Source organism: Stegostoma tigrinum, chromosome 4 (assembly GCF_030684315.1).
Source record: "Stegostoma tigrinum isolate sSteTig4 chromosome 4, sSteTig4.hap1, whole genome shotgun sequence".
In the NCBI taxonomy this organism is placed as follows: domain Eukaryota; kingdom Metazoa; phylum Chordata; class Chondrichthyes; order Orectolobiformes; family Stegostomatidae; genus Stegostoma; species Stegostoma tigrinum.
The window spans coordinates 113,618,485-113,637,512 of record NC_081357.1 but is presented as its reverse complement, the minus strand read 5'-3'; the positions used below and the strand labels follow the sequence as shown (position 1 = coordinate 113,637,512).

The 19,028-nt window shown below is 43.0% G+C and overlaps 1 protein-coding gene across 3 annotated transcripts in view; it reads right to left on the bottom strand.

The window, feature by feature from the left end:
- Positions 1–18,414, bottom strand: part of mboat2b (membrane bound O-acyltransferase domain containing 2b) — a 114,820-nt gene extending 96,406 nt beyond the window's left edge. For 2 of the 3 annotated variants that reach the window (XR_007247580.1, XM_048531416.1), the window contains exon 1: positions 18,289–18,414. Coding sequence is in view for 1 of the 3 variants with exons in the window: in XM_048531416.1 (XP_048387373.1) it covers positions 18,289–18,372 (84 nt within the window). In the remaining 2 variants the exon portion in view is untranslated. Of the gene's footprint in view, positions 1–17,123; positions 17,414–18,288 lie in introns of those variants that run through there. The other variant, XM_048531418.2, reaches the window with a different exon arrangement.
- Positions 18,415–19,028: the final 614 nt, after the last annotated feature.

Here is a 19,028-nt window from a genome sequence, read left to right as displayed (position 1 = left end):
TTCTGGCTCATTCACCTAACCTATCTCTATTTGTAAATTTCTTTCTTGCAACTTTCTAAAATAAGTGAGAAAGTATCATCTGTAAATAACGATATAGTACCTTCTGTGTCTGCATTCAAGCCATGAAGAGTGGATGTAAATAGATCGGGCCAGATGACTGAGCTCTGTGGCACCCCACTGGTTACATCTTGCCAACCAGAAAAGGACACATTTATCCCAGTTTACTGCTTTCTGTTGGTTAGCCAATCCTCCATTAAAGCTAATAAATTATTTCTCACCCCATGTGATCTTAACTTGTGTGTTAACCTTTTGCGTGGGACCTTATCATATCCAGAGTACAGTATTCTAAGGAATTCCCAACACTGATGTCCTGGCAATGCAATGACTGACATCAAAAACCATACCCAGATAATAAAATGTGAGGCTGGACGAACACAGCAGGCCAAGCAGCATCTCAGGAGCACAAAAGCTGACGTTTCGGGCCTAGACCCTTCATCAGAGAGGGGGATGGGGGGAGGGAACTGGAATAAATAGGGAGAGAGGGGGAGGCGGACCGAAGATGGAGAGTAAAGAAGATAGGTGGAGAGGGTGTAGGTGGGGAGGTAGGGAGGGGATAGGTCAGTCCAGGGAAGACGGACAGGTCAAGGAGGTGGGATGAGGTTAGTAGGTAGCGGGGGGTGCGGCTTGGGGTGGGAGGAAGGGATGGGTGAGAGGAAGAACCGGTTAGGGAGGCAGAGACAGGTTGGACTGGTTTTGGGATGCAGTGGGTGGGGGGGGGAAGAGCTGGGCTGGTTGTGTGGTGCAGTGGGGGGAGGGGACGAACTGGGCTGGTGGAGGGACGTCCGTGACACCACCCACGCCCTCCACCTCCTCCAGGACTTCCAATTCCCTGGCCCCCAACACCTCATATTCACCATGGACGTCCAGTCCCTGTACACCTGCATTCCGCATGGAGATGGCCTCAAGGCCCTCCGCTTCTTCCTGTCCCGCAGGCCCGACCAGTCCCCCTCCACCGACACTCTCATCCGCCTAGCTGAACTCGTCCTCACACTCAACAACTTCTCTTTTGACTCCTCCCACTTCCTACAGACTAAGGGGGTGGCCATGGGCACCCACATGGGCCCCAGCTATGCCTGCCTCTTTGTAGGTTACGTGGAACAGTCCCTCTTCCGCACCTACACAGGCCCCAAACCCCACCTCTTCCTCCGGTACATTGATGACTGTATCGGCGCCGCCTCTTGCTCCCCAGAGGAGCTCGAACAGTTCATCCACTTCACCAACACCTTCCACCCCAACCTTCAGTTCACCTGGGCCATCTCCAGCACATCCCTCACCTTCCTGGACCTCTCAGTCTCCATCTCAGGCAACCAGCTTGTAACTGATGTCCATTTCAAGCCCACCGACTCCCACAGCTACCTAGAATACACCTCCTCCCACCCACCCTCCTGCAAAAATTCCATCCCCTATTCCCAATTCCTCCGCCTCCGCCGCATCTGCTCCCACGACAAGACATTCCACTCCCGCACATCCCAGATGTCCAAGTTCTTTAAGGACCGCAACTTTCCCCCCACGGTGATCGAGAACGCCCTTGACCGCGTCTCCCGCATTTCCCGCGACACATCCCTCACACCCCGCCCCCGCCACAACCGCCCCAAGAGGATCCCCCTCGTTCTCACACACCACCCTACCAACCTCCGGATACAACGCATTATCCTCCGACACTTCCGCCATTTACAATCCGACCCCACCACCCAAGACATTTTTCCATCCCCTCCCCTGTCTGCTTTCCGGAGAGACCACTCTCTCCGTGACTCCCTTGTTCGCTCCACACTGCCCTCCAACCCCACCACACCCGGCACCTTCCCCTGCAACCGCAGGAAATGCTACACTTGTCCCCACACCTCCTCCCTCACCCCCATCCCAGGCCCCAAGATGACATTCCACATCAAGCAGAGGTTCACCTGCACATCTGCCAATGTGGTATACTGCATCCACTGTACCCGGTGCGACTTCCTCTACATTGGGGAAACCAAGCGGAGGCTTGGGGACCGCTTTGCAGAACACCTCCGCTCAGTTCGCAAAAAACAACTGCACCTCCCAGTCGCAAACCATTTCCACTCCCCCTCCCATTCTCTAGATGACATGTCCATCATGGGCCTCCTGCACTGCCACAATGATGCCACCCGAAGGTTGCAGGAACAGCAACTCATATTCCGCCTGGGAACCCTGCAGCCATATGGTATCAATGTGGACTTCACCAGTTTCAAAATCTCCCCTTCCCCTACTGCATCCCTCAACCAGCCCAGTTCGTCCCCTCCCCCCACTGCACCACACAACCAGCCCAGCTCTTCCCCCCCACCCACTGCATCCCAAAACCAGTCCAACCTGTCTCTGCCTCCCTAACCGGTTCTTCCTCTCACCCATCCCTTCCTCCCACCCCAAGCCGCACCCCCCGCTACCTACTAACCTCATCCCACCTCCTTGACCTGTCCGTCTTCCCTGGACTGACCTATCCCCTCCCTACCTCCCCACCTACACTCTCTCCACCTATCTTCTTTTCTCTCCATCTTCGGTCCGCCTCCCCCTCTCTCCCTATTTATTCCAGTTCCCTCTCACCATCCCCCTCTCTGATGAAGGGTCTAGGCCCGAAACGTCAGCTTTTGTGCTCCTGAGATGCTGCTTGGCCTGCTGTGTTCGTCCAGCCTCACATTTTATTATCTTGGAATCTCCAGCATCTGCAGTTCCCATTATCTCAAAAACCATACCCATCCATCTTTTGGGCTAAGTAGGACTCCTTCCCCTGATCCTGCCAACTTCCTACTGACTTCAGTTTTTCAGCATTTGCTAAACCTAAAATCACAATTTAGGATAATGGTCCTGAGGTCAACATGTATTTGGCAAAGTGGAGAAAGATCTTTGGGGAGCTCCAAAACTAGTGATTCACAAGTGTGGAGTTGTTTCCTGGGCTGTAATCAGCTGGACAGTTTCAGGAGCTATGTAGGTTCAGGAATTTTTTTAAAGTTTACCCAAAGGGTAACAAAATAATACAGCTTACAGTACAGTATACATCTATGTGCATTGTGATTTAAAAAGGCATATAACGTAACGTGGGAATTTAGATTTTTGAAATAAAGGCAAATTGATTTTAATTTCAGTTTTGTGAAGGCAGTTTTTTTTAAAACCACAATTTGGAAAAGTGACCCCATAAAACACAATTTCCATGAAAGCTTGTTACTCCAGTATTAACTGATGAAACATTTACGCAGTAAAATAAATGATCAGGCTAAGTTGGTTTGTGTTCAGTTCAGAAGAATCAGGTTTCACCTTCTTCGTGGCAGAAGACTAAAGTCTTAAGTTCAAAGGAAAGTAATTTCATCCTTGCAGAAGGGCAATTTGGTTTTAGCTTCATAAAATCTCCATGTTGAAAAAAGTTTATCAAAGCTTCTCGGCCAATCAGAATGGAAAAGCAATCCGGGTCCTTAGAAGTGAAGAGGGCGTTCACAACATCAGAACAATAAATTAAAAGAAAGCAAACATAAATTTCTCTTTGTAATTAAGTATCTGAAAGAGAAATTCAATCCTTTAAACAGTGATATGTATGTTTTTCCCATTTATATTGACATTTTTAATTTAATGCAAAGTCCTATATAAAATACTTCAAAGTGCTGTACTTATTTTGAAATGAACTTTGGCTGCCCAAGTGATTATGTTCAGTAACTAATCACCATAGTAACCAACTGCAAACAAATAAATTTTTGAGCAATTAAAGCAGGTTTCATTCTGAGGTTGCCTTATCAAATATTAAAATATTTGACACTGGGATTATAATAGTGCACACGTATATATTTGTGTGTTTGAGAGATATAGAGTGGACATGAGTGGAGCTACAAAATCAATGCTAAAAAGTATTTAAGAAAAAAGCTCAGGATAATTTTTGCACAAGGCAAAAGAAAAAGGCCTTATCAGCAATAGACTAAATTATCTGCATTTGCAGCTTGAGTGATAAGGGTGGGTAAAAGTCTCACTATTTATGCTCACAGGAGGTAAACATTCAACTATCATTTACTTTACAGCCACAAGTATAAAAATGGATGACTCCTTCTTGAGAACAAATGGTTATGCAGCATGTGCGTGACTACATTTAAGGAAGCAGAAATGCTTAAGGAACTCAGAGTACAGTAGAGGCAAGGGAATAAAAACAATCAAAATCTAAAAATCAAGTAACAAGAATCATTTGCTATGGATATGAAGTGACCTAAAGTGACTTCGTGCTCCAGAGAAAACCATTAGAAAAATGTGAAAATCCAAAGTTCATTCTTTCTTCCCTTCATTACAGTAGGGTGAAGGCCAAACAAATTAAAACAAATAAAGATTATATCTCAATTAGCATATCTTGTATGAACTTGATCACTGTCTTAAGTAGAGTGCTTAACTGCATATTGTGTATAAGTGGATGCAGCTGGCACAAAACACAACAGACATTGGGATGGCGATGGCTTAGTAGTATTATCGTGGGACTGTTAATCGAGAGCCACAGATTATGTTCTGTGGGCCTGTGTTTGAATCCTGCCAAGGCAGATGGTGGAATCTGATTTCACTAAATTTTTTTTTAAAAACCTGAAATTTGGAGTTTAATGGTGACCATGAATCCATTGCCGATAGTCAGGAAAAACTCATTTGGTTCAGTAGTAATCTCCTTTAGGGGAGGAAACTGCCATCCTTACCTGGTTCGGTCTACATGCGATTCCAGAGCTATAGCAATGTGGTTGACTCTCAACTGCCCTCTGGGGAATTAGGGATGGGCAATAAATGTTGCCTAGCCAGCAACGCCCTCATCATGAATTTTCTTTTAAATTCAGAGGAACATCTAAAAGATCAGACAGAGAATTAAAAAGGATGCTAACGTTTTACTACCAATGTGATTGGCATGAGGAAAAAAAAACATTAATGCACTTAGGGTTACGTCATACAAGGATCAGACACTTGGCACTTTGATGTGGGAATCTGCAGAAATTCCAAGATGAAACAATATGACACTTACTAGAGGAGTGAATATGTATATAACAAGTTCTCCACTTCTTGACTCAAATGAACCAACTCATATCGAACTATGAAACAAAGTTAAAATTTTCCTTTTGCATTCACGCAAATAAAATCTCAGCATTATCAAATAGAATACTTCTTTTTTCTGTTCATTACTTCAGGAGAGGATTGAAGTGCTAGAAAAGAAAATTCAATATGCTTCATTTATTTAATACTTTGGTTAGTGTTGCATGTGTTCACTCTTCCCAGTTTAAGATGACTACGACATCAACGAGAGATCACTGAATTAAGCTTCAGGTGGGAGGTGTCTGCAAATGATTTAAATCAATCCAGTTTAAGAGTCATAGAATCAGAGTTACACAGCATGGAAACAGATCCTTTGGTCCAACTCATCAATGCTGATCAGGCATACTAAATTGATCTTGTCCCATTTGCCAAAATTTGGCACTTATCCTCCTAAACGCTTCCTGTTCATATACTTTTAAAACATGATGCCTTTTAAATGTTGCAATTGTACACACCGCCACCATTTCCTCTGGCAGCTTGTTCCATACATGCACCGCACTCTATGAAAATGGATGCCCCTCAGGTCTCTAAAATCTTTCTCCTTCATATTAAATCTGCATCCTCCAGTTTTGGACTCCCCTACCCAGGGAAAATAGCCCCGGCCTGTTCAACTTGTTCAGCTTCTCCCTAAGCTCAATCCCAGCAATGTCCATGTAAATCTTTTTTGAATCCTTTCAAGTTTCACAACATCTTTCCTACAGCAAGGAGACCAGAACTGAATGCAATACTCCAAAAGTGGTCTAATCAATGTTCTGTACAGCTGCAAAATGATATCCCAACTCCGATACTCAATGCTCTGATCAATAAAGGCAAGCGTGCCAAATGCCTTCTTCAATAGTTTGTCTACATGAAACTCCACTTTTGAGGAACTCTGCACCTGTACAACTTGATCTCTTGGTTCTACAACTTGGTGGGGCCTTTGCAGAGTGAGGTGTACAAGTCCTGCCCTGATTTGCCTTACCAAAATGCAAGGGATCATATTTAATCTAAATTAAACTCCATCTGCCACTCATTCGGCCCATTGGACAAATCAAAGGTCCCATGGTACTTTGAAGTAACCTTCTTCATTGTCCACTAAAATCATTAATTTAGGTCTCATCTGCATACTTAATAACCATACCTCCTTTGTTCACATCCAAATCATTTATATAAATGACAAAAAGCAGTGGACCCTGCACCAACTCTTGCTGCACACAGGCCACTGGTCACAAGCTTCCAGTCCAAAAACAACCCTCTGCTACCATCCCCAGTCTCTTGTCTTTAAGCCAATTTTGTACGCAATTAAGTAGCTCCCCCTAGACTGCATATGATCTAACCTTGTTGAGATAGTAGGAACTGCAGAGAATGGAGAATCCGAGATAACAAGGTGTAGAGCTGGATGAACACAGCAGGCCAAGCAGCTCTACACCTTATCATCCAACCTTGTTAGCCAATCTGCCATGTGGAACTTTGGAATACCCTGAAATCCACACAGACAATATCTACCACACGGCCTGCAATCTTCTCGGTCACTTCTTCAAAAAAACTCAAATCAAGTCTGTGAGAAATAATTTCCTACACACAAAGCAAAGCAATGTTGTCTATCCCCAATCAGGCTTTGCCTTTCCAAATGCATGAATATCTTGTTCCTTAGAACTCCAACAGCTTACCCACTACCACCATCAGGTTCACCGGTCTGTACTCCCTGGCTTTTCCTTACCACATTTCTTAAATAACGGTACCACATTAACCAACCTCCACTCTTCCAGTTGCTCACCCATGGCTACTAATAGGAATCTCAACAAGGGGCACAGCAATCTCTCCCCTAACCTCCCACAGTTCTGGGGCATACACAACCAGATCTTGGGGATTTATCCACCCGTACACATTTTAAGACAACAGCACCACCTCTTCTCTAATATGGAGACTTCAAGCTATCACTATTTATTTCCTCAAGTTCTGTAGCTTGCATTCCCTCTCCACAGTAAATACTGACTAAAATACTCATTTAGTAGCTCACCTATCTCCTGTGGTTCCATACACAGATGCCTTGTTGATCTTTATGGGGCCCTGTTCTCTCCCTAGTTACTCTTTCTTCCTTTAAATGTATTTGTAGAATGCCTTTGGGTTCTCCTTAATGTGAGATAACATCCCTTTATGTCCCTGTGTTTTCCCACTTGAACATGCCCCTACTGCCTTATACTCCTCTTGGGATTCACTCAATCCCACTGTCAAATCTGCCAAATGCTTCCTTTCTGGCGGATGTGTAGAATGCACTGCCGGCAGTGGTAGTGGATTTAGATACTTTTAAACGACTCTTGGATGGGCACATGGAGGATAGTAAAATGTAAGGTATGCAGGTACTTTGATCTTAGTAGGATGACAGGTCAGCACAACATCACAGGCTGAAGGGCCTGTTCTGTGGTGTACTATTCTATGTTCTTTTCTTGGCCAGAGCCTCAATTTCTCTAGTCATCCAGCGTTCCCTACACGTACCAGTCCTACCCTTCACATTAACTGGAACATTCTAACATTTTTAAAGGGCCTCCCACTTTCTGACTTGTCCTTTTACTTGCGTATAGCCTCTCCTAATGAGCTTTGAAGTTCTTACCTAACACTATCAAAATTGGCTGTCCTCCAATTTATAACTAACTTTAGATCAGATCTATCCTTTTCCATAACGAAAATTAAAATTAAACAGAATTATGGTCATTGGCCCCAAAGTGCTCTCCATTATGGCAGTTCCCAGCCTATTGGGAAGTTAAAAATGCCCTACCAATACAACCTTGTTATTCTAACGGATATCAGAGATGTCCTTATAAATTTGCTTCTCAAGTTTCTGCTATTTTGTTGGGGCGGGGGGGGGGGTGAAGAGGGAAAGAGTGCGAACGTACAACCCCAATAAGGAGATCATCCTTTTCCTATTTCTCAGTTTCACCCATATAACTTGACTGGACATTCTCCCAAGCAGTCTGAATGTTATTCCTAACGAAAAATGCCACTCTCCTCCTCTTCCCACTCCCCAACCAGGCTTTCTATCCTTCCTACAGCATAGATATCCTGGGACATTAAGATGCCAAACTTGCCCCTCCCTCAGTCATGTTTCCGTAATAGCTATGATATCCCAGTCCCACGTTCCCAATCATACCAAGTTCATTTGCCTTACCTAGATATTAGGAACTGCCGATGCTAGAGAATCTGAGATAACAGTGTGAGGCTGGATGAACACAGCAGGCCAAGCAGCATCAGAGGAGCAGGAAAGCTTGAGGTTTTGGGTAGGGACCCTTCTTCAGAAATGGGGGAGGGGAAGGGGGTTCTGAAATAAATAGGGAGACAGCAGAGGCGGATAGAAGATGGATAAAAGGAGAAGATAGGGTGAGAGGAGACAGACAGGTCAAAGAGGCAGGGTTAGAGCCAGTGAAGGTGAATGTAGGTGGGGAGTTGGGGTGGGGAGCGTGGGGAGCTGGAATAGGTCAGTCCAGGGAGGGCAGACAGATCGGGGGGGGGGGGGGGGGGGGGTGGTGCTGGAGAAAGGCGGGATGAGGTTAGTGGGTAGGGCTTGAGGTGGGAGGAATGGTTAGGGAGTTGGGCACTAGCTGGGCTGGTTTTGGCACGTGATGGTGGGGGGTAGATATTGAAGCTTGTGAAGTCCACATTGATACCCTTGAGCTGCAGGGTTCCCAAGCGAAATGAGATGCTGTTCTGCATCTTTTGGGTGGCGTCATTGTAGTAATGCAAGAGGCCCAGGATGGACATGTCATCTGGGAATTTTGCAGGGGGTGGGGTGGAATTGAAATGGTTCGTGACTGGGAGGTGTAGTTGTTTGTTGCGAACAGAGTGTAGGGTTCCACAAAGCAGTCCCCAAGCCTCCGTTTGGTTTCCCCGAGGTACAGGAGGCCATGACAGGAACAGCAGATACAGTATATACTGTATAATTTATAATATATACTATATAAAGTGATATTTCTCCTGCAGATACAGGAGAAATTAGCATAGGGTATGAGAGATGTTGAACAAATAGTGTGTGTTTTCTCACCAATAAAAGTCACAAAATCTGTACCAGAAAAGGTAATTCATAAAAGTGAGGTACTTAGGGTACTTAATACAGAAAAGAACATCTTCAAGAGTTACACTGACTGTTTGCAACAAACAAGTACACTTCCCAGTCGCAAGCCATTTCAATTCCAGCGCCCCACCACTCCCCATTCCTCGGACGACATGTCCATCTTGGGCCTCCTGCATTGCCACAATGACGCCACCTGAAAGATGCAGGAACCCTGCAGCCCAAGGGTATCAATGTGGACTTCACAAGCTTCAAAATCTCCCCTCCCCCTACCACATGCCAAAACCAGCCCATCAAGTCCCCAACTCCCTAACCATTCCTCCCACTTCAAGCCCCACCCCCATTCCCTACCCACTAACCACATCCCGCTTCCCCCCCCGCCCCCCCGACCTGTCCATCCTCCCTGGCCTGACCTATCCTTCCCCAACTCCCCACCTACATTCACCTTCACTGGCTCTAACCCCACCTCTTTGACCTGTCTGTGTCCTCTCACCCTATCTTCTCCTTTATCCATCTTCTATCTGCCTCCCCTGTCTCCCTATTTATTTCAGAATCCCCTTCCCCTCCCCCACTTCTGGAGAAGGGCCCCGACCCAAAACGTCAAGCTTTCCTGCTCCTATGATGCTGTTTGGCCTGCCGTGTTCATCCTGCCTCACACCGTGTTATCTCATTTGCCTTACTTGTCAGGCCTCTTGCATTGTAATAAATGCAATTTGTTAAGCAGTCTTACCGCATTCTCTGCCTTGTTTTGCCTACACCACCCAATGACCCCCAACCGATGATCCAAAAAAAAAAGCATGAATCCCTGCCCCTGCACCAGCTCCTCAGGACAGTTTGAAGAATGCACTGCTGATATAGAAGAGATGCAGCTGGTACTGGATATCCATTTATGTTCCCAATTAATCAGCACGTTTCTTTGGCTGAAGAGATAGCACCTTTGTTGCTGAGGCAGAAGCAGAGCAATCCAATAAGGGAATCTCTCTATCTCTAGATGATGTTGAAATTTTTCATTACATTGTCCTTAAAACACTTTTTCTGGCCTCCAGGGATATGTTGGTCTACAATTAACTTGCCGTAAGAGAAAAGTATTCTGACAAGCGCTCATCAGGCATTCAGAAATTTATGGGAGAAACCAATGGGAAAAAATGATTTAAGTGGAAAAAAATGGAAGACTAATAGGATTTCTGTATTAAAATAGATGACAATTGTTTTGACAAGTATGATGGAAACACAGTGGCTGAATTAAATGTTTGACTCGGAGGCAAACGCAGGAGAAATTAGCATAGGGTATGAGAGATGTTGAACAAATATTGTGTCTTTTCTCACCAATAAAAGTCACAAAATCCGTATCAGAAAAGGTAATTCATTAAAGTGAGGCACTTAATACAGAAAAGAACATCTTAAGGAGTTACACTGACTGGAAGCTTTAAAGGAGGACTTAATTAGATGTATAACCAAAATAAAAACACTCGTTTTAACATCATGTTCAAATAGCGAGAGTCAGAGGCAGTTGAGAGTCCAAACAAGGCAGCTTTTGAGTTTGCACCCAGGGAATACGGCTAAAGAAGAGGTATTCTCCCTGATCATAGTTGGCTTTGCATATTTATACACGATAAAGTCACGTCAGGTGCTTATGCATCCTAATTAATATCATGGCGACAAGTTACCCAAAACTATTATACTACATGAAATCACAAGTGAAATTAGACAAGTGTCTAATCAATGCATTCCACAGCAATCATGTTCTTTGTAAAACTAATCAATTTTTATGCTTTGCACATTACGCAATGATCATGCCTCCACATGTTTCAAGATTGTTCTCCACTTTCTTTACTGACTATTTTTTGTCCAATTTTCCACCCTGCATGCATCAGGTCCCCTTTGTTGCTTTAAATTGCTTTTCAGAGTGAAAACCTATCACTTCTCGAAAGTGAAAAACGAGCCCTTGTTTTGTACATATTGTAATGGTCCTGTCCTCGTTTATAAAATTTCAAGCAGGTCTTGTTTTTGAATTAGCTAGGGATGTCTTGGCCCCTTTCAATCCCTATAGGTATGCATCACGCCAATATCTAGCTGGCTATTATTTATTTATATCTATACTGCCTTCTCTCATGAAATGTCAGTGCTGCTGGCTAGGCCACTATTTATAGCCAATTTCTAATTGCCTTTGGGAAGTATGTATGTAAAATAACCATGGTTCCACAGGATCATAGGACTGCTCTCGTTAGAGAGAGATGACTGATAGCAAGTGTAACACAGGGGTCACAACGCTGCTGAAGAAGGCAGAGGTTGAGAAAGGAAGAATTCACCTTAGCAGGTGCAAGCATGTTGTTGGGAGTCATTCTGCATTACTATCCAGCCGACTGACCTAGATAAACTACACCACCGCCACCCCACCACCATCCCCTTCCCTCCCCAATCAGGAACACAAAGTAGTCTTCTTGAAGTCAACCATGCATACGGTGTAGGTACAATCGCAATTTGGAAGGGATTTTGGATTTCGACCCAATAACAGCAAGATATCCATGATACTTTCCAAGCCAAGATGGTGTGTAGCTTAGAAGAAAATATGCAGGTGGCAGTGTTCTGATGCATTTGCTTGCCATATCCTTTCCAAAATACTTCAATTAGCCACCACTCAAAAAAAGGTTCAAATGTAAATTAAGGATTTAGAGATTAGGTTAATATTTTAACACAGAAGGAGGATAGGCCAATGGACCAGAAGGAGAGAGTTGGGATAAAGGGAATATTTTCTATGAAAGGAAGCGAACAATGAAGGTACAAGCAACATGTTACTCTTGATGGACAAGAAAAATGCACAAGATGACTTGCTGGTCAACAGAAAATGGCTGCTATTTAAAATAGTATTACATGTTCTCGAAGTATAGATTCCTCGGAAGTGCAAACACACATTCGGGAAAGTTGAATCAACTGTGATTAATCAAAATAAGATTTTGTAAGATATCTGTGATTGAACACAAGGTGCCAAAAAAGTGTTATATCTGTAGATTAGAAGCAATTTAGTATCCAAAGGATTACCAAGGAATTGATCAAGGGAAAAAAAAGAGGATGTGAATGCAAGCTAGCGAGAAGCAAAGGCAGGCTGCAAAAGCTTCTTTAGCAATGTGACAAGGAAAGATTAACCAGACAAATGTTGCATCATTATAGCCAGAAAAAAGTATTTAAAAACAGAACAGGGAAATAGCAGTGAAATTCCTCCATGAATATAGATGGATGCAGAAAATCTTCCAGAAACACTGGGTAACTAAGGGGCTTGTGAAACTGAAAGAAATAATGTTAGGAAAAGGAGATAGCACTTGAAACATTAACTGGATGGAAGGGTGATAAATCCCCTAGCCAATAAGTGTAACATCCCAGAATATTGGAGGTGGTAGTGGATACTTCCAAAATTCTGCAGATTTGGCAAAGATTCCTCCAGACTGGAAAGTAACAAATGTAAACTCCTTATTTAAAAGGGAAGCAGAGGGAGAATGGAGAATTGGAAACCCGTTAGCTTGATGTCAGTAATAGGGAAAGTGTTAGAAACAAAAAAAAATTAATAACTTGACATAAAATAATGACACAATGGTGCAGTCAACATAGATTTATGTTAGAGAAATGACGTTCGACAAACTTGTTGTGACTCTCAATTTATTACTTGCAACACAAAAGAAAACCAGTGGGTGTGGCAAATTTTGCTATTCAGAAGTCTTTTGATAAGGTCTCACACAGGTAACTAGTAATTAAAAATTAGATCACATGGGATTGTGTAATATTAGGCTGAATTAAGAACTGCCAGACAAAGTAAAGCCTAGAACAGAACAGACCAAATTTCAGGGTGGCAGGCTGTTACTGGTTGGTTGCGACAAGATTCAGTGCTAGGCTTACAACTGTTCACTTTTCTAAATTTGTTGATGACAGAGGTCTGAAAGAAGCAAGGAAGCTCAAGAAGAATTATAGACTAAGTATATGGGCAAAAGCATGGCAGGTGAGAAATAAGGTGAACAAATGTGAAATTATTCACTTTGGTAGAAAACAAAACTGCACAGCAGAATCTTTCATGGAAATGGAGAGGAATCAGGAAGTATTGCTGTCCAAAAGGGGCCTGGATGTCATTCTTCATGAGTTAATATAGCCTAACTTGCAGATGTAGCAATTATTTGCCTGATTTACAGTGTATTACGTTTAATGCTGGAACCATGCAGTTGAACTAAATGCTGCAAGAAATCAGAATGTCTTGCAGCATTTGTAGAGAAAGAAAGAGTCAACACTGAATCCAATACATCTTTTGGATTCTGAAGAAAGGGTGAACTTAAAAGTCACAATGGACTCAAACTGGACTAAAAAGGCATCAAGAATAACGTATCTAAAATTTGCTGATGATACAAAGCTAGATGGGAATATAAATAGCAAGGAGAAGCTACAACGGATCAAGACAGATTAATTGAATAGGCAATAAATTTGGCAGATGGAAGATACTGAGGGGGGATGAGAGATTATTCAGTTAATTATAAACAGAAAACAAAACTATGAAACTTTAAAAATCTCTACCCCAGACCATGACACACATGTATCATTCGTACATTCAAGGAATGTAGGAAAAGGCATGAAAGTGGGGTGAGACAGATGATCAACTGTTTGTACAGAATAAACAGCAGTATAAAGTGGGTAAAACATGTAAATTGACCTACATTTTCTCAAGAAAACTAAAGGGGAGGGAAAGACAAAAACATCTCATTTCCTAAAGGCGATTCCAGTGATTGGCTTACAAAGTGGAGAGCGTAATCACATCTGAAGTAAAACTTTCTTGTTTATTATCGGGTGATTCTGAAAACTCAGACTACAGTTGCTGTATTCACACTTGCATATCCTCTTGAGCCACCTTTTGTTTCTTTACTTGTCTCATTGCCATCTCATATCTTGCACAATCAATATTTCTGTCATTTAATCTCTCCTACCTTCTATCTTGTCACAGACCTTATTCTTTGTTTTGTCCCAAGGGACAGCCAACCAACGCCTTCTTAACCTCTATTTGCTTAAAACAAATTACATGTCCAATTTCTTTCAATTCTTACTCAAGTTTAGAAAATTTGAATTGTATCCTGTTTCACTCAGCAGATGATGCCCGACTGGAGTATTTCCAACATTCAGAGTATATTGGCTTCTGCATTCAACTAAAACTGCTTTGATAGCCATTTGCACTATATGTAGTGAATCAATAGACAGTCAACATGGTCAAAGATAAACTAACTTTTGCCCAAAACCATTATTTATAAAAAAATCTTTTTAAATTAATACATGTTTACAAGAACAGAATATAAACACATCAAAAATTGAACCAAAGAGAGCGTAATATCATGCAAGTTACAGTATAATTAAAAATTACTTGTCTATCTCTTTGCTCAAATTAATTATAAAATAAAATTTAGAAAGAATGGTGAAAGTAGAAAATAGTTTTTCAGAGTGCAATCCAAGTCACTTGGGTTAAGATTACCTATCACAGATAATTACCAAGTCCTATCGTAATTTTCTCCTTCTTGTCCATTTTCTGAAGATATCACATTTAGCTTAACATTTCCTCCATGATAAGTAATAGCAACTGCATTGCTGTTCTTTTTCCTTTTCCTTACACTTAAGCTTTCATTGCATATTTTACCTCTCAAACTGATGTGCTGAAAACAAAGATTGTCTACCCATTCAGCTGGGCATAGAAATTTATGGCAACATTCAAAAAGTACAGAGGAAGTCAGTGTGTTCTGGCCATTAGTTATTTGTTGAATGATATTTCCAAAACAAGATTAACTGGTTATTTATTTCAACCATTATTTACTGGACTTGTTGCACTATTTGGCTGTCATGTTTGTCTCAACACCACAAACAACCAAAGAACTCAGTGGTGACTCCAATCCAAAATCAGCTGTTCCTTTCTCTCCATCTTATGGGCAGAAATAAGAATGTTTTTCTGATTACTGTTTCAGATAATGAAGCAAATGAAAATTGAATAAACAGGTTTGGACTGATAAGTGACAATTAATTAATACCAGAAAGTTTAACCACCTTGCCATTACATTCAATGATATGACCATTGGAAAATCCCCACCAAAATCCTGGTGCCACTAACCAGGAACTTAGTTGGACCAGCCACAAATGCCAAGGTTACAAAAGCAGGTCAGAGACTGGATATTCTGCAACATGATTCAGCTGCCTCAGTAAATCCTTTCAACTATCTCCATGGCACAAGTTAGGAGTCTGTTATTATGCCTTTCACAAATACAAAAAAAAACACAGAAAGAAACATCAAACTTTGTCCTTTGATGGAGCAAGTGTCACCACAGTAAATTATCAGACTTAAATGTCATGCAGGACCGAACAGATGGAAATTTCTTCCAACTTAAAGCCTTGGGAAGACCAAAAGGTGTAGCCTTTATTACATCCAATAAACTGTTCCTGAGATAAAGGGACTCCATCCAATATCCTGTAACTGTCCAAAGGCTGAACCAGGATGTTGACAATGTTGATTTAATAGTTAAGAGATGAAATTTCAACCACATTTCTGCAGAACAACCAAGACTGTCTTTTTCCATCTCTGACACTGGCCAACCTTTGTCCTACTTCAGCTCATCTGTTTCCAAATCCTTCATTCCTGCCTTTATTATCTCAAGACTTGACTATTCCAATATCTGAGATCATCTATAATATTGCACTGTTTATAAATTTGAGCTCATCCAGGACAGCTTCCCATCTCCCTACATGTATCAAATCCCATTTACCTATCATTCCTGTTTGTGCTATACTACTTTGCTGTTAGATCAGAAACCCAATTTTAAAATTCTTATCCTTCTTTCAGAGTCCCTCAATTCTCCAAGCTCTTCCCATCTCTGCAAACTCCTCCAGCCCCACAACCCTCACATCCACACTCATCTAAGTCTGGCCTCTTGAGCATCCCTAATTTTCTCTCCATATCTTGCAGCAGGGCTTTGAGCTGGCTACATGCCAATCTCTGGAACTTCCTACATAACTCTTTCAACCTCTACCTTTCTTTCCTCTCAAGTTGCTCCTTTAAACCTACGTCTTTGTAGAAGATTTCAGTATCTATCCTCATGTCAGCTACGTGACTACTTTTAGCTTCATAATGCTTCTGCAAAATGAAAAGAAGAAAGAGTCTTAAGCTGTTTACAGATGTCATACACAAATTGGCTGCTATATATTCACTCACTTCCCCATCAAGATTACTGGGCAACTCCACAAGCTGACAATATTTACCAAGCAAAATCTCTACTATCTATAACAATCAAAGCAACACAGTCATAGGAACATCATCATATCAGAGTTCACACTCAAGAAATACAATCAGATTTGGAAATACTTCTCCTTTGTTTCACTGTCAGTGGTTCATAATCCTGGAACCATGTACCATCATGTCGAGTGAAGCAGGAATAATAAATGCTGGCTTTGCAAGCAACATCCACATCCCATGAATGAAATACAAAAAAGGTGTTTTAATCAGTACACTATACCAAACAAACATTGGCAAAAAAAAATTGCCATGTTAGTCCACCATTTCATCAATGTTTTTACTCTGGTGGTAATAATTTAGTTTTAAAACAAACTATCTCGTTTAAAACCAGAGATGCACTTGTGGCTCCCGGGTTACAAAGACTTCTTTTTACCAGTAGTATATTTGATTCCATCTCAATAGCGTATCAACTGTCAGTCATTCTCTAATACATAGTCACTTCCCTAACTGTATCAACTCTGTAGGTTTTTTTTAAACTGGTGTAACAGTTCATGTTGTGGAAAATTAAGCCACACATGCCTTTGGAATATATGATGCCGATACTAGGTGGAGAATGCAGGCAACAGAAAGTTCGATTCCCTGAACATTCACATCACAAATATCCAGGCCGCCCTGGAAATGTACAAACCCTCTTTACCATACTAAACGTATCTTAGTTTTTCAGTTCGTACGCACGTTTGAGTCGATCACAGACGCGTCTCACTCCAAGTTCATACAAATTAGGGGCTGGGCGTGGGTTACGCCTTGTACTTCGAAATGGACCGTCAAACACAGTCTATCATGCAGGTTAACATTCATCATCATCCTATTAATCACAAGATATCGGGGCAATGACATTCGTCCAACCTAAATCAACTGGTTCGCAAATAAGTTCGACAATCGGGAACATTTCTGTACGTCGTATTTGTTCCTCAGAATCAAGTTTACAGCCAGTGCTAAAACTTCGCCTGTGCACTATTGTACATCACCGACAGAACAGATGCTCAGATACTGCCGCAGGAGGAAAAAAAAACTTTTTCCCCCTAAAGGCGAGGAGGCAGCACATTTACACACACAAAAAAACGTACAGAGCAGCCTGTGGGTCTGTAGCACAACAGCAACAAGGACCGAGTACTCAGCAACTTGGGGTGGGGGGTCGCGATTCCTAACGTTCTGACAGGCAGATGGATGCAACTCGTCCCCTTTAATCGAGACACAGACTTGGAAACAGTGCTACATATGGAAACGGACGCTAAGTGACCCGGAGCGGAGTGTTTGGCCGGTGGGGGGGGGGGGGCGAAGGAGGGGAAAGAGACAGAAGAGACAGAGGAAATCACATCGAATTTAGTAAATAAGAGCTTAAAAAAAGCCCAGAGGATACTTTTTTTTACCCTTTCAAAATAAAAAGAAGGCAAAAAGCTGGTTAGGAAGAGAGCTGGACAGAGGCGGCAGCCGTGAGTCTCAAATTTTAATAAAAACAAATCACATCCCCACCCACCAGTTATTGTGGGGTTGGGACGGTGGTGGGGGGGGGGGGGGGGTGTGGGAAGGAAAAAAAACACCAACTGACCCTGATCTGGGGAGGGAAACTAGAGCAGAGACCTGTATCCAGTGAAGTATTTGATACTCCACAATCCAGCCGGAGGAAGGGGTGAGGGGGGAAATAGTGGTTGCTGTATAAATATTCCAGGACCTGGGGGGGGGGGGGGGGGAAGGGGGATCATTGCCCTCCCCAGGGGCCCCGGGGGGTGGGGGGGAAAGAGGCGGGAAGGAGACTGAGACTCCGATTGCAAATTCAAACTTTAACATGGCGGCGGAGAAAACAAGGCGGACGTAAAAAGAACCAAGCCACGCACGGTACCTGATCGATGGAGAGATTGATCGCCTCGCTGAGGGGCAACAGGAGAGTGGAGCCGGTGGTGGTGCTACCGACCGCCGAAGCCATGTTGGTTGGACGTGGAGACGCCGCCAGCTCACAGCCATAACAACAGGGGATGTCCCCGCCCCTTCCCCCGACGGCCAATCACGTCCCTCTCTTCCGCGGCTCCGTCCCGCCCCCAACGCCCCTTCACCCACCATCCCAGCTTCCATTGGTCAGTGACGCGCACCGAGGGGGAGGGGTGGGAGCGAGGACTGCGTGTTCTTATTGGCCTATCGTGCCGTCACTCACACGGCCGTCACCGGGCTTTTGTTGTGGGATATTTCTGGCTGGAAGCTCAGGATTGAATGAATGAAAGGAGGCTGGGCGCTGGAAATGCACCTTGAATGGACTGTCACACAAACTGTAGCCGTGCTCCAATTAAAGGCACTACAACCCCCGCCACGTTTTCCTTCTCTTGGTGTTTTACGTTCTATATTATTTTTGCCAAAACAATGCAACATTGTGTTGAACTTTCAACTGAAATTAGGGTGTAATTTATGCGAACCCCCCAAAAAATCGTTATCTCATTTAAAATTTTATTTTACGCACTAATCTAACGAGTTTGTATCTTCATGGCTGAAAACGAATGGTGCTGGAAATCTCAGCGGGTCAGGCAGCATCCATGGAGAGAGAACAAGCTAAAGTTTCGAGTCGAGACGACTCTTCGTCATTGTCTTTTC